General features: G+C 43.8%; 1 protein-coding gene across 1 annotated transcript in view; it reads right to left on the bottom strand.

The window, feature by feature from the left end:
* The window catches only part of ADAM19 (ADAM metallopeptidase domain 19), a 275869-nt gene that overhangs the window by 115960 nt on the left and 146111 nt on the right, over positions 1–13798 (bottom strand). The window contains exons 10-11 of the mRNA XM_085617602.1: positions 8989–9073; positions 643–782 (exon numbers count right to left, since the gene is read on the bottom strand). Of these exons, the coding sequence (XP_085473728.1) occupies positions 643–782; positions 8989–9073 (225 nt within the window). The remainder of the gene's footprint in view (positions 1–642; positions 783–8988; positions 9074–13798) is intronic.

Here is a 13798-nt window from a genome sequence, read left to right as displayed (position 1 = left end):
TAAGGGAGAATAAATAATTCAAAGTGTTTCGGATACCTGCTTGTCAGCAAGCAGGCGTGACTGTTCATGTGGAATCAGAACCTACTTAGGTTTCAATTTGGTGTATAGCTGACAGGATCAAAGCTCTGAAGAAGTCTTGGGGTACTCCCTATAAGATGAAACACGTGTTGGCTGCAGAAAACAGGACAAGAGTCAAGCAAGAGACCAATAGAATTTAAAAAAAGGATTCCCGAGCACTGGTAAAAACACTTGACTTTATATGTATTTATTGTCTGTTTGCTTGAATTGGTACTCTTAAATCAGCGTGTGCTAGAGATTTATGTGGTCAAAGCTATATCTCACCCAAAAGGCCCAACAAGACTGAAACTGGCCTAGAGTTGTTTTCCTTCCCTTATGGAAGGGGCCTCGTCTGGAATCTGTAGATGGACTTTTCCTATCAGGAGCAGAGTCAGCACTGATTTGCAAAAGGCGGACCTCTGTCTAAAGTGAAAAATGATGGCTTGGAATACTGCCTAATTATTTAACTATTTGATGATCAGCTTGAAACACAGCATTCCTTGGTGGCCACAAGGTCTTAATCAAGGGTTAAGTCAGACAATGGGTAATAACACATCTCTCTTGAAAGTACACACAAGGTCTCACCCAGTAGCTGCAGCCATTATACATCCGCCTTCAGCTGCACTCGCCGTGCAGCAACCAGAGGAGTCGTGGCTCATTCCAAAATTGTGTCCCATTTCGTGGGCCATGGTGGAGGCAATACCGATGCTGTTATCAGAGTGATCCTGTGGAGAGGGCGGATATTGGGGTTACTGGGATGACAGCAAGGCAAAAAGCAGACAAGGGGGAGCAGCACAGGCAGCATTCACTAAGCTTCGCAGCCTCAACTCAACTGAGGTCCTCCATGTGTGATAATTTCACTCAATGGTCAATTAGGGAAAAAAAGAGCAATACTCAATATTTCAGTGATTAAAATGTGAAGATGGATGTTCTCCTGGACTGGACAGGGAAAGAGTACTCTCAGTGCATTGGGTGCAAACACAATGTGCAAACAAAAAATGTACCTGTAGAGAGTGTGCACCCATTGAGAAAAAAGTGTGTCCACACTATGTGAATACAAGAGATGCACTCACAAAGTGTGAGGGAGGATGTACTCAGTGTGCGAAGAGAGAATGCACTCACTATGCCCTGGCAGGATTGTTTGAATGGGAATACGTCTGCTATACCCATGTAAACTCGTATAACCTACCTTCTTTGGATTCAGACAAGGCCCTATATCCTCTCTGTGAAACTTTCACCCCCATCCCCATGAAATGTTGACCACTAGTCCAACATTCGCCTTAATGTGAAAGACTATTTTCCTCACTCTGAACCCCTGATCTTACTCTGGCATCACACTTTTCTCCCTTCATGCTCATATTATCTTCCAGTGTGGGAGGGGTGACAGTCATCTGTTAGGGGGAAACAGTCCAGGGCCGGAGGGATGGCAGTATATTGTTAAAGAGAGGCACCATGGTAGAAGCAGGTAACACTAGCTTAGGAGGTAGGCAGCCTGGTACAGGAATGACAGAATCCTAAAATGGGAGAGATGTCAGTCTAGGGTGGGAAATAATAGTGATGTTAGGAAGGGCAGCAGTCTAGGCAGGGGAGCCATGTGTTAAAAGTGTGGAAGAGAAGGTAACCATGTTAGAGGGATGGCAGCCTAGGGTTGGAGGGGTGGTAGACATGTGGGACGGAGGCGGAGCACTGTGGGGGAGGAGGTCTAAGATAGGGGACTGGCAGTATAGTGCTAGAGTGCTGTAAGTACTGTGTAAGAAGAGACACTCTAGAGTAGTGTAGGTGACAGCTGTGTGTTGGAGGTGTGGAGTCATGTTTGGGTGAGGTGGCAGGTTGTCATACGCGGAGGAGTTGCAGTCGTGGAAGGAGTGTCAGTCCTTTGTGGGTGGAGTAGCAGTCGTGTGGAAGCAGTGGCAGTCACATGTGGTTGGGGTGTCACCTGCATTCCTTGGCTTCATGAAGTGATTGAAAAGGAACCTTTTGATCATTCACATATCTACGGTACCAGGCTTGCGACGGAGCAATGTAACAGAAGTCAGCTACAGTATACCAGCAACTGGACACTAGAGAAAGGGACTGTAATGTCTCTAGGCTGTGTGTGTATGACCTGGTTGTTTTCTCTGTAGTAATAGATTACGTGAAAGCAACAGTATCTTTTTAGACCAAAGAGAAAAACTTGAAAAATTAACCGTTCTTCAGGTCTAAGAAAGCGGAATTCAGAGAAATATGTTTTTTCACTTTTTTAGGCAAATACAATCACCCACAAGTCTTACAATACATGGGGAAGATCATAGGTAAAGTTGAAACCAGAGACATAAAGGTGCTGGTGACGATGAGATGTACAATGAAGAATAATCGATCACACTCAGAAGTGATCATAGCTTCAGCAGATATTTCTTCCTCACCAGAGTGTTTTTATGAGGATACACCAGAGCAGTAATCAGTGACTTCAACCTCAATACACCAGAAAGCACAAGCTTGTACCCCACCATCCAGTACACTACATCAACCCCATCCCACCATGCAGCAAATTACAGACCCAGGAAGCTGAATAACACCTATCAAACATGAACGACTGGCTACCCAGACCCAACCCAGAGACATGGTGTGACTCAGCTCATTCACACGAAAATCACTCAAAACGTCCATGTAATCTGTGGAAACATAGTGGAAACATGTGGAGCATATATGATAGAGAAAGGGGTGTTGTCTGACCCATGCCAGTACATCTCGTTTGTTTGTACCAACAGGCAAAATAAAATGGCTAGCAACCTAACCAGAAAAGAAGCACATGACCAACACTGAGCACAGCCTATAAGTAGAACCCGTAGTCTCACTGTAGAGATGATCAACCAGACTAATTAACCCAAATACCAGTACTAGTGTTAGTCTGATGGTTCCAAGCAATAATCGCATATTACAACAAGTAGAAGAATCTGAGTATACATGGAGCAATTTCATACAGGATACAGGAGCTGTAATATTCACAAATGAACCAACCAATCAACACGCATTCGCTCAGGCCTAATACAACAGGTTAAGAATCCTACCATAGGATCTATCTGTTCAACAAATCAGACTCTTGCCCAAACTATTTGAAACATAAATGTCAGATGTTAAAACGACTGGAAAAGACTTAGAACCTCTCACAACTAGCCAATTCCAAACCTGTGTAAGGAGAACAACCAAACTATACTAACCAGGACAGCTGAGAATATAGAATACAGCAGAATGATGTAATAAGGTAGGATTTTGGGATTATTTCAGTAGCGGGAGTTACACTTAGATTTGATCCATCCCAAACAAAAATGTACGCTGTATGTCAAGTTTAGACTGGGTATTTCGTAGATCAGGGAATGCCTTGTTAGGTGTTCAAGGCTTAGCTCAGAGGGTGAATATTGCGATTGTAAATTTGGGGGGAAAGGACAATCTATTACACTTCTTGATTTTTTGCACAAAATATGACCTTGCAAGTAAAAGATGGCTTCCGCCCCTTTTTAGATTATATGAGATTAAATGTGTTAGCTCGCCATTGTCGTTCTGCCTTAGGACAGACAATGAACTTGTTTTTAACTCAATAGCTTCATACCAATGGGCAGTCTAGCCACGTATGTGGGAACTACCAGCAGTTATCGAACCCTGGCCTGGTTTTAACAGGAATATATACTGTTAAGGGAAGTACAGTGTTCGTGGTTTTTATTTTCATGCACTTGCACTTTGAACACCCTCCCACTGATCCTACGACAGACCAAAGACCTGCTGACCTTCAGGAGGCTACTCAAGACCTGCCTGTTTGACCAGTAGCGGCCCCCCTCCCAGCGACTTGAGACCCTCGCGGGTATGTAGTGCGCTCTACAAATGATTGATTGATGATTGATTGTTAGGATGTTGGCAGGCAGCTGCAGGTTAAACAGGTATTTCCGTTTTCATTTTATAGGTAGATATGTCAGATATGAGACTGTTGTGCTATATATTTTAATGTATTTATTAATTGTTTTATCTATTATTGTATGGCTGGAATCTGAAACAATAAAGAATAAATTGAGATGAAGTAAGAGCTAGGAGAACCATTGGAAAAAGTGCTGTTAAACAAGACAAGAATCAAACGCCACTGAACAAACCAATGCAGTGTTACAAAAAAAAGCATGTTACTTCAGACTATATCTAGACAAAATAACCACACCAGCATGGTAGCTAACGCAGAGGGACGAATGTTCCTGAAAAGATCTGCACATCTATGAAAGGGGTTTCATGAAAGGCTAAAACCAAACTCTGCCTCAGAAGAGTACCATATAATATGGGAGATGCAAAATACAACCTTTGCTCCCAGTTCCTTAGCCCATTTCTACGGGATTCCACAGCTCACTCTAAAATACAGCCGCTTTATTTATTTGATGAGTTTTATATAGCGCTGGTTAGACCCGGAGGTATCAGAGCACTTTACATGAGGTTTAAACCAATTTTACAGCATTACATCAGATTCCGTTACATCAGTTACTAGAGCAATTAGAGAGCAGGACAAACAAGAACAATGGAGCAGAGGGGGTACATGGTGAAAGAGAAAAGGGGCATTTTACATGAGGTTAAAGAGTGATTTAAAAACGTTGCATGAAATTACAGTTACATCGGTTACTGGAGGAATTAAATGGTCCATATAGCGGAAGAGACGCTGACCAAGCGGCTAGGAACAGTCTGGAAGTCAAAGGCAACCGCAAGATGGGGGGACCAGGTCAAGTACCCCCGGAGCCACATAACAAAATGTTGGGGCTGCAGGCGAACACCTCCGTCCAGAAAATCAAAAGTCAAAAAAAGGCACACCAACCCAAGGGGTAGGGCGCAATGAGAAGGGCAGGCCATCAAGTGTAGTTAGACGGAAGGCTGGAAGTCATTGATCCCTCGTAAGTTATTAGAAGTTGGGGAAGAAGTCAGCACAGGCACCAGCTCCGGAGGGGGAAAAGCAGCTACGGTGTCAGGAGGGAGCGAACAACATGCAAAAGGGAGAGCAAACTCGAAGAGAGAAAACAGGGCACTCTTGTGGAATCTCCCACGGGGAGGAAAGATCCACACGCCCCCGCTGCAGATCCAGGTAGGCGCTGCAGGAGCCAGGAAACCGCAGCATGGGTCCGGAAGGCAGGCGTCGATCAGAAGAACCACCAGGGCTGGAAAGACAGGCATCGGCATCGGACGACAAACGGGAGGCGAGACCGGAAAGGCTGGCAGAAGGGCAAGCAGCAGCAATTGAGCCCGGAGGCAGGGGGAAGTCCAAGAGGGGAGAACCTCAGCCCTGCTCACCGACGGCCATCCGGAGAACTCACCAGGAATTGGCATCGTCGCGGATGCCTCAGACGACTGCAGGTCCATAAAGACTCGAGGAATGGCGGGGGAGGAAGAAGACAGGACAAGCAGCGGAGATGCGAGAAGAGCTGTGCCCGATGCCCGCTGGGTAGGTGACGGCTGCGGCGAAAAGCCGGAGCCAATCTCCCCTATCGCTGTCGGGCAGCTCCATCGGGCATTGGCCATGACTGCCCGGTCTCCACAGAAGAAAAGCATCGATCCCATTACAACTCCAAGACTCTCGAGTTCACAAGCGGGAGACCAGAGCAACGAGGACCGAAGGCAAACAAGACCCCAGGTGAGCAATAGGGTCCAAGGGGGAGGTGGGAATCTGGGAATTTATGCCAAAAGGCGATCCCTGGCTGGGAGCTCCCAGCCGAAGCTCCTCACCTGTCGGCCATCTTGGTGAGCTTTGCCGCTTTAAACTCACATTACTAGGAGGATGCAAACTCAGAAGTTTTAGAACGTAGACAAGCAGCACAGCAAACAGCAAAATTTAAGCCATGAAATAAAATAACATCCTGTCTCCTGGTTGCAGGTGCCAGCACTGGTGTGGAAATAGAATAGGAATAGATCCAGTTTCAAACTTAAAAGGGTAAAGGACAGAATGCCTAGAGTTTGACTTGTATTTCAGAAAGTATTTGCCTTCTCAAAGTGCTTCTTCACAATCCCACAAACTACTTTCTGGGAATCCAGCCCAATATATAAGCCTTCAATAAATTAACCAAGGACACAGAGCACAGTAAGAAGAAGCCTGAAGGCAAAATCACCCAATTTCGTTAATGTATGCACCACGTCTGCGAGGTCTGATATCCAAACGCCTACATTTAGGCCTGGACACAGACATAAACACTAATGCAAGACATGTCCCTTGCGGTATATGCAGTTATTCACTCAATTCCACCAGTGTTTAGTACTGTGTGACAATGAGCAGGAATTGACTAACCCTGGGCGGTGAACTCCGCTCCGCTCGTGGAGCTTGCGGAGTTTTCTGCACTCCGCGATATGCGGAGCTCGTGGAGTTTCAAAAAACTCTGCCTCGCGTTGCGGAGCGGAGTTTTTTTCCTCGCTCGCATTCGTCAACGTCATGCTGGTGACCGCAAGCGAGGAAAATCAACCTCCCGGCGAGATTTTTCCTCATTCGCGATCGCCAACATCAAGTTGGCGAGCCCGATCGTGAAAAATCAACATCCCGGCGAGATTTCTCAACGCGGGGGGGTCAGGTTTCTCATTGCGACAGCTCATTTTGAGAAACTGCCCGTTCGCATTGAGGAAGCTGCCGCTCAAGTGAAAATCTACTCGAGCGGCTGAAAAGGAAAGCAGGGACCGCTTGCACTGTGCATGGTGCCATTCGCAATGATTTCACAGTGCGGACAAGCATCCGGCACTGTGCAATCACGAGAATGGCATTTTTCTATCGTATTCCGCCACTTGCGGAACTGCGCGTAGTGCGGTGCAGTTTTTTTTTTTTTGCACTTCGCGGAGTTCCGCGTAGTGCAGCTCTGCAAACTCCGCCCAGGGTTAGAATTGACATGCATATATGGAGGAGCACACTTGGAGGAGCAAGAGGTTAGACAAATGCCATCATTACAAAGCTGCACTCATCCTGTTTCCATGCATATTAAAGTGCACAAGACTTAAACTCACTTGGTTCTGAACCCTGAGCACCCACGTATTGCGTGATGTTTACTTTGATGGGCTACCTTGAGAAGCTTGCGTTTCCACAGCCCCACAAACAAACATACGGTTGTTACCCAATATACTCATCCTCAAATGGATGCCACAATAAGAAAGAAAAAAGAAAACCTTGCTTTAAAACACCAGAAAATAAACACTGTCAGTTATTTTCCCTAGTCCATATATGGATATTGAGATGTTAAATAAGTACTTCATCCGTAAGAGGTGTCACTTACAAGGGTCTGCAAATTGGAATAAAGGAATACTTTACTTCACTTTTCAGAGACACACACAGAAGAGCATGTACGGTTTACCATGTTTACACTGATAAGATATCAGGGGATATATATGATCACACATGTGTCAATAGTAACATACTCCATATGTACCAGACAAAGTATGCAATCTCACAGATTAATCTGGGTGTTCATTGTGCTGCATACTAGAAAAAAGCTTGATCATGTCAGGTTTTCAAACAAAGTCCCTGAAAACTCAGTTTGTGCCTTCTTCAAAGGAAGATGCATCAAAACTACTCATTGCCACTCAAAGAGTGGCTGCAAGGCACATCATCCAAGTACCCTCTGGCACTGCCAAAGATGCAGCTCCATCTACATATGCCTCCTGGTGAATCAGGGGGCACTCGTGACTAAATAAAGTTAAGCAGTTGGCATCATCCTCAACTAAGGCACATCCCAACTCCTTGATCTGAACATTGCCTCCACATTCAGAGCCTTTGTAATCTGCAAGAAAACTAAGGACACGCACACAACCCAACTGACCCATGATGGCTGCAACACACCAAAGAAAGCCCTCAAAGGATGGTCTAGTTGCAACAAATGCTCGACCTTTATGTAACCATGAAATGCCCAGTGTTTGCCCATCTAGAATGACAAAGGAAGGTTAAGCACAACCAACCACCTGATCTAGTCATGTCACCCATGCATCCCGTACAAAGAGCAAGCCGAGTCAATGTGCTACTGGACAATGATGTGACATCAGCCCTTGGAGGGTGCGTGCCCAACAGGGCCTGGAATATGAACCTAGGTTTTTCTATATGCCCAGTCACAGAGTGACACCAATTCAGCCTTACAAAACAAGCCTCATGGCTGCAGCCTCTGGCCCCCTAATATTCCACTATACATGTAGTAATAGAGATGGTCTTCAAAGCATCACATACAGACTTACATCCCAAGTTCACAGGAACTGGCACCAACTGGGCCCAGGTTCAATGCCACACTGGGATCGCTCTTTGAAATCAGAGGGAAGAATAAGAAAATCCGATGATGCAGTTTGTCTAGTAGCTTTGGTCCAATGCAACAGTAACAACCTAATTCCAAATGCCACCGCAACCAGGGGCGGCTCGTGCAGGTAAGAGCGGTGAGGTGGAGGGCGGGTTGTGGGTGGACCTCGACAGATGACATCTAAGGAAATTTAAATAAATAATTATTTTTCCCTCATCGTCGTCTGTTGAGTCCACCCCCCACTCCCCACCGCTCTTACCTGCATGGACCGCTACTGATCGCAACCCAGAAGCTGCAGAGAAGCAGGGAGCAAAGCAAAATACTGCCCTAAAAAAGCCAGAGCCCAGCAGTGACCTTCAAAGAATGCATGTGAAAGCACATATCAGCCGTCAAGGACACAGTGTAGACAACATAGGAAGTGTCAGAAATGTGGGTTTTCCTATATATATGGAATATGGAGACCGATTTTTTTTTTCAAGTAGGGTTGGGCAAGTGGGGGATTGTCAACAGAGTGTGGGCATACTTTATGTGGTAAGGACTGCGATGCAGAAGAACAATGTTAAGGGGTACAACAGGGAGGTTTTGGAATAAGGAAATGAAGTAGGCAGGAGTTGAGAAGCAAAAATAGTCCTCAGGGAACAAGGACGAGTGCATTAAATCAAGGATCACAAATCAAGCTCACCATGTTCACCCCTCCAGACTGGTACACAGAGCACATTGCCAGCAGCGGAGCCAACCCTATGGTGGTGCCTTGGAAGCCGTGGCCACTGGAAGAGCAAGAGACAGACTGCATTATGCATGTACAAGAGCAAGTGATTTTGCTATAGTAGGTAGGCATATAGACGATCGGGGCAATACCAAGGTGACTGCAACAATTTGTTTATCATGACAAGTTACAACAAAGGCACTACTATGTAACATATATGTTAAAAACAAAGGGCCTCTAAGGGTGGATTTTCTGTACACCATGGTAAAGGTTGCAGTCAGGTATTTTATTATATGAACTATCACAGATTACCTTTCTGGGGAATTCATTTGATGTTGATTACTTTCTTTAAAAACTCTAGGTGTAGAAGATTTGCACAATAATAATGCTTGCTAGAATCTCTTTGGAAGGCCTGGCAGGTACAACCAGGCTCTTGTTATATAAAAACACTAAATAATACATACATCCATATATAAAAATATACATTCATATATCGAGTGTCATTTACACTGTACTTCCTTACATGGCATCATATTGCATAGAGTAATGATTTAGTCCACATCAGTTTTTGGCTTTCTTGCCCTATGAATGACTCCATTTTCTGATCACATTGTGCATATCCACCTGAAAATTAGTGTGCTTCGGTGTCAGGGCTGATAGTCCAGTTCTTTTGTTTTCAATGTTCTTCTTTACTAGTCCCCCTTTCAATTGTTTGCTTCTCGTTTTTAATTTTATTATTTTAACTATTCATAAGAGGATACTAGAGTTCCCCAGGCATTGCTGAGGGCCCGCTTCCTTACCACTCCTTTTATCTGTAGTGCACCATATCCCATATGTCCATTTTCTCTACACCAGGTGACCATTATGGAATTCTGTTGTCCTTAGTGCATCACTGTTTTACCATTCGAAATGGCCAACACATTGGATTTAAACATGGTGGCCATGCTGGAACTTTAAGACAACAATAGACCATGTACAATACCACTGGAAGATGGACACTCACTGCTATGTTTAGTTTCATTATTGCAGGCATATGCATGCCATGTTTAGATGGCAGCATGTAGTCTATTTTCTATTTCTATTCTGATAATGTATCTTGCATATGTTGTTGACATTGTGTGTATTTTATTGTGTTTGTGTCAGAGGGTGAATGGAAGAATGGGCCAGTGAGTGGATTACTAGATGCATGAGTGCAAAGGTGAGTAACAGGGTGCATGTATGATGAAGTACTGAGATCCTCACTCCATCAATAACACAAAAGGCACTTTCATTCATAAACCAGACCCATTGGCACTGCAAAGCTTGTTTGTTGTATGCATTGTTTACCCGTGGAGTCTATCACGCTGTTATGATCATGAGGCTGCTGCTTTTTTCAACCACATCCAAAAGCTCTGGATATTCCCCTGTATATGAGTCCAGCCATTACTTTATGCCTGCAACCCTTGAGCTAATCACTTGACCCTGCCGAATGTCTAGCAGCGCACAAACTGTTGACCAAATTGCAGTACCTGTTAAAATTAGCTAATAATGTACTATCTTACATGAAAATGTTTCTCTCTGCAGCTTTGCACCTTCAGATAGCATGCTATCTAAAAAAGCCTCTTCTATATTCCAAACTCTGCATACAAAATAGACCCTAAGTTTGCAATTGTTTAAACTCCTTTTTATATATATATATATATAGCTCTCACTACTTTTGTAAGATTCATACCCTGCGAGCTAACAACACAATTTCTTCTAGCCTATGTCTTTATCCCAACAATCATTTGCAAGAACTCACATAGCCCCCACTAATAATCTCACATATCCCCTTTTAATTTAATCTGCCACAAAGAAACTGGATCAATTGCACACAAATGTTTCATCGAGAGAGCACGACTAACCCCATTAGCCATCAGCAATCAATAACCAACAATAACCACCATATTAACCACTAATTTCGGTTCTGAAGCAGTGTGCTACTCGGCTAAAAGCGCATTAATGCCTCGTCAAGGGTAATAAGCACAATATAAATGGAATTACAATATAATTTAAACCCACAAGGGGCAAAGGGAGGAAAGTAAATAAACATGCCTTTTAAAAGAGGACAACAAAAAAAGGTATTTATCTTAACTGCGAAAAAAGGTATGTTGTGCTGATGTGGTGCCCTTTATGCTCTTATAGCTGCTAAGTGATGACAGTAATAGTGGGATATACATAAAACTTGTTTTTCTATACAAGAATGGATTACACCCACAGAAGACAGAGTGTGCATGAGAGACAGACTAAATCAGCTCTGCAGAAGAGAGCACACACTGTGCAAGAAAGAGAAACAGACTATAGAGCACAGAGTGAAAGAGAGAAATAAAAGGCTCGATTTTGAGTTTGGTGGGCAGGGTACTCGTTGCAAATGCAAGAGTACCTTCCCTGACAAATTCGCGGTCCTCCCATCTCATTTAGACATGGGCGGGCATTAAGTATGTCCTCAATGGACCCTCTTTGCTCTGTCAACGTAAGCCCCATTAAGTGTATCAATGGTATACTCCCTCCTATGGCTCAACAACATAGGGGGTCGGAAAAGTAAAGATATTACACCATCCGCCCTATTTGGGGCAGATTATATAATACCTTTTTTTCCTGTCTATCAAGGGACAGAAAAAAGACAGTAATTACACCCCACACCCTGGGAGGAAACGCCCAAGGATGGGCTTTTACAAGTTTTTTGTAAAACAAACTCCCACTTTACTTCTTTGTTTTGGTAAACAAAAAATTTCTGTATTTTGATTTAATTCGTTTTTTGTTTCCGTTGTTTTTCTAAAACAAAACCCCATTTTACTTGTTTGTTTTGAAAAACTACAAAAATGTCAGTAGTTTGGTGTATGTCAACCAAAACCTACAGCAACCGTACAACAAACTTTTAATACATTGAAGAAACCATCACAGTGGCGGTTCCTTGCAATCTACAGAGATGAAAGAGGAGCTGGCTAGCATCTCGTAAATAATGTCCTCTGCCTACCCGATGATTATCTCTGTAATCCCCTCGTACTTTACTCCATCTCCGAAACTTTAAATTAGGCCCAAAGACTTGAGCAGAACAGTGCAAGTAGAGAATTGCATGAGAAAGACTGTATGCTGAAGCTGTCCAGTTGAGAATAGGGAGGCTATAGTAGGGAGAGAGACAATAAAGCACAGGAGAACAATTCTCGCACAGGCACAGTAGAAGAGCAAACCTGACAGTCATAAGAGCAGCCTCTCCTGGGAAAAGGGTAGGTTTAAGTCAATACTGTGAGAGGCCACTTATTTGCATAAGTTGCTGGCCATGACAGTCAATAAGGCCTGTTAGCCAGCCTCTGTTTTTTGGTGTAATGAAACTCTGGATAGCCCCATTCATGCTTAGACCATTCTTATGACTGCATGCTCCCATTTTGTTTGTGTTATGTAATGAAAAGAGACTGATTTAAACATAACATAACCCACTAGTAACTAGTTTTAATAATTTAAGTAGATGCGCTTTGCAACTTTAGCATGGTACCTTGTAATTTCTGCGAAGTAGGAGGATAAAGGCTTAGTGGATCTCTGTTTATTAAGACTGGAAAAGTGCCTGAAAGCCCCTTGCCTGATTGAGATTCCCCTACAATCTTGCAGTGCTTAATTTGTTAGAAGATGCAAATGATAAAGCGACAACAAATTTCTTGGGATGTCTGTGTCAGTACCACCCACTGCAATCAATCAATCAATTTATAGAGCGCATGGCTACCCCAACGGGGTTTTCCAGGGCTGGCGGACAAGAGGGGAACCAAAAATCCAAGGCATAGAAAAGCCAGGTCTTAAGCATCTTCCTAAATGCTTCAAAAGAATTGTAGAGGCGAAGATGGAGGGGTAGAGAGTTCCTTAGCTTGGGTCGTAACAACCTAAAGGACCTTTCGCCCTGCCAAGACAGCCTGACTTTAGGAATAAAGGCAAGATTCTGTTCACTAGATCGAAGCATCCATTTAGGCATATAAGCCCAAATCAGGAAGAGAATAATGATGGCCTGGCATGGTGCAAAGCTTTATAAACATAACATGAAGCTTTGAATTTAATATGTTATGTTATTGGAAGCCAGTGCAAGCAATAAATTGAGCAACTGAAGCTCGACGAGGAATATGGCATAGCAGACATGCTGCTCCGTTTTGAACAGTTTGTAAACACCTAAAATGGGCGTTCGTAGTTCCCAATTAGAGCACGTTGCTATAATCTAGTCTGGAAATTACCAAGGCCTCCATGGTCGTTTTTTGAGATTCCAATGTTAAGAGCCATAGTATCATTCTGAGGCATCTTAGGAGGCCAAAGCAGCAAGCAGCAACCGTAATGATTTGCTGTTCTATAGTTGATTTACTATCCAGCCAAAAAAACAGGTCTTTAACGACCTACTTAGGGGTAGGGCAGTCGCCTAATTCCTCAGTCCAATAGTGAAGACCCCATAGCAAGGTTTGGTTATCCAGGACTAGTACTTCTGTCTTGCTACCATTAAGCTTCAAGAAATTAAGCCTCATCCAGTCTGCCACATTGTTAAGACAGTTTGTCAAATTGGACGTAGTGTTGGAATCTGATGAAGATAAGAATATAACAATTTGCAAGTCATCAGCGTAGGAGTAGATCGCCAGTCTATGGTTCACCACTATGTCCGCCAAAGGACACACATAAATATTGAACAATGAGGGCTCAGTGAGGAGGCCTGAGGGACTCCATGAGGTAGCTTGCACACCGAAGATTTATGGGATCCAGCAATAACCTGGAAGGAGCATTCTTTCAGGAAAGATTGAAA

The sequence above is a fragment of the Triturus cristatus genome, chromosome 7 (genome assembly GCF_964204655.1).
Source record: "Triturus cristatus chromosome 7, aTriCri1.1, whole genome shotgun sequence".
NCBI classification, from domain to species: Eukaryota; Metazoa; Chordata; class Amphibia; order Caudata; family Salamandridae; genus Triturus; species Triturus cristatus.
This window is presented reverse-complemented; position numbering and strand designations above follow the sequence as displayed.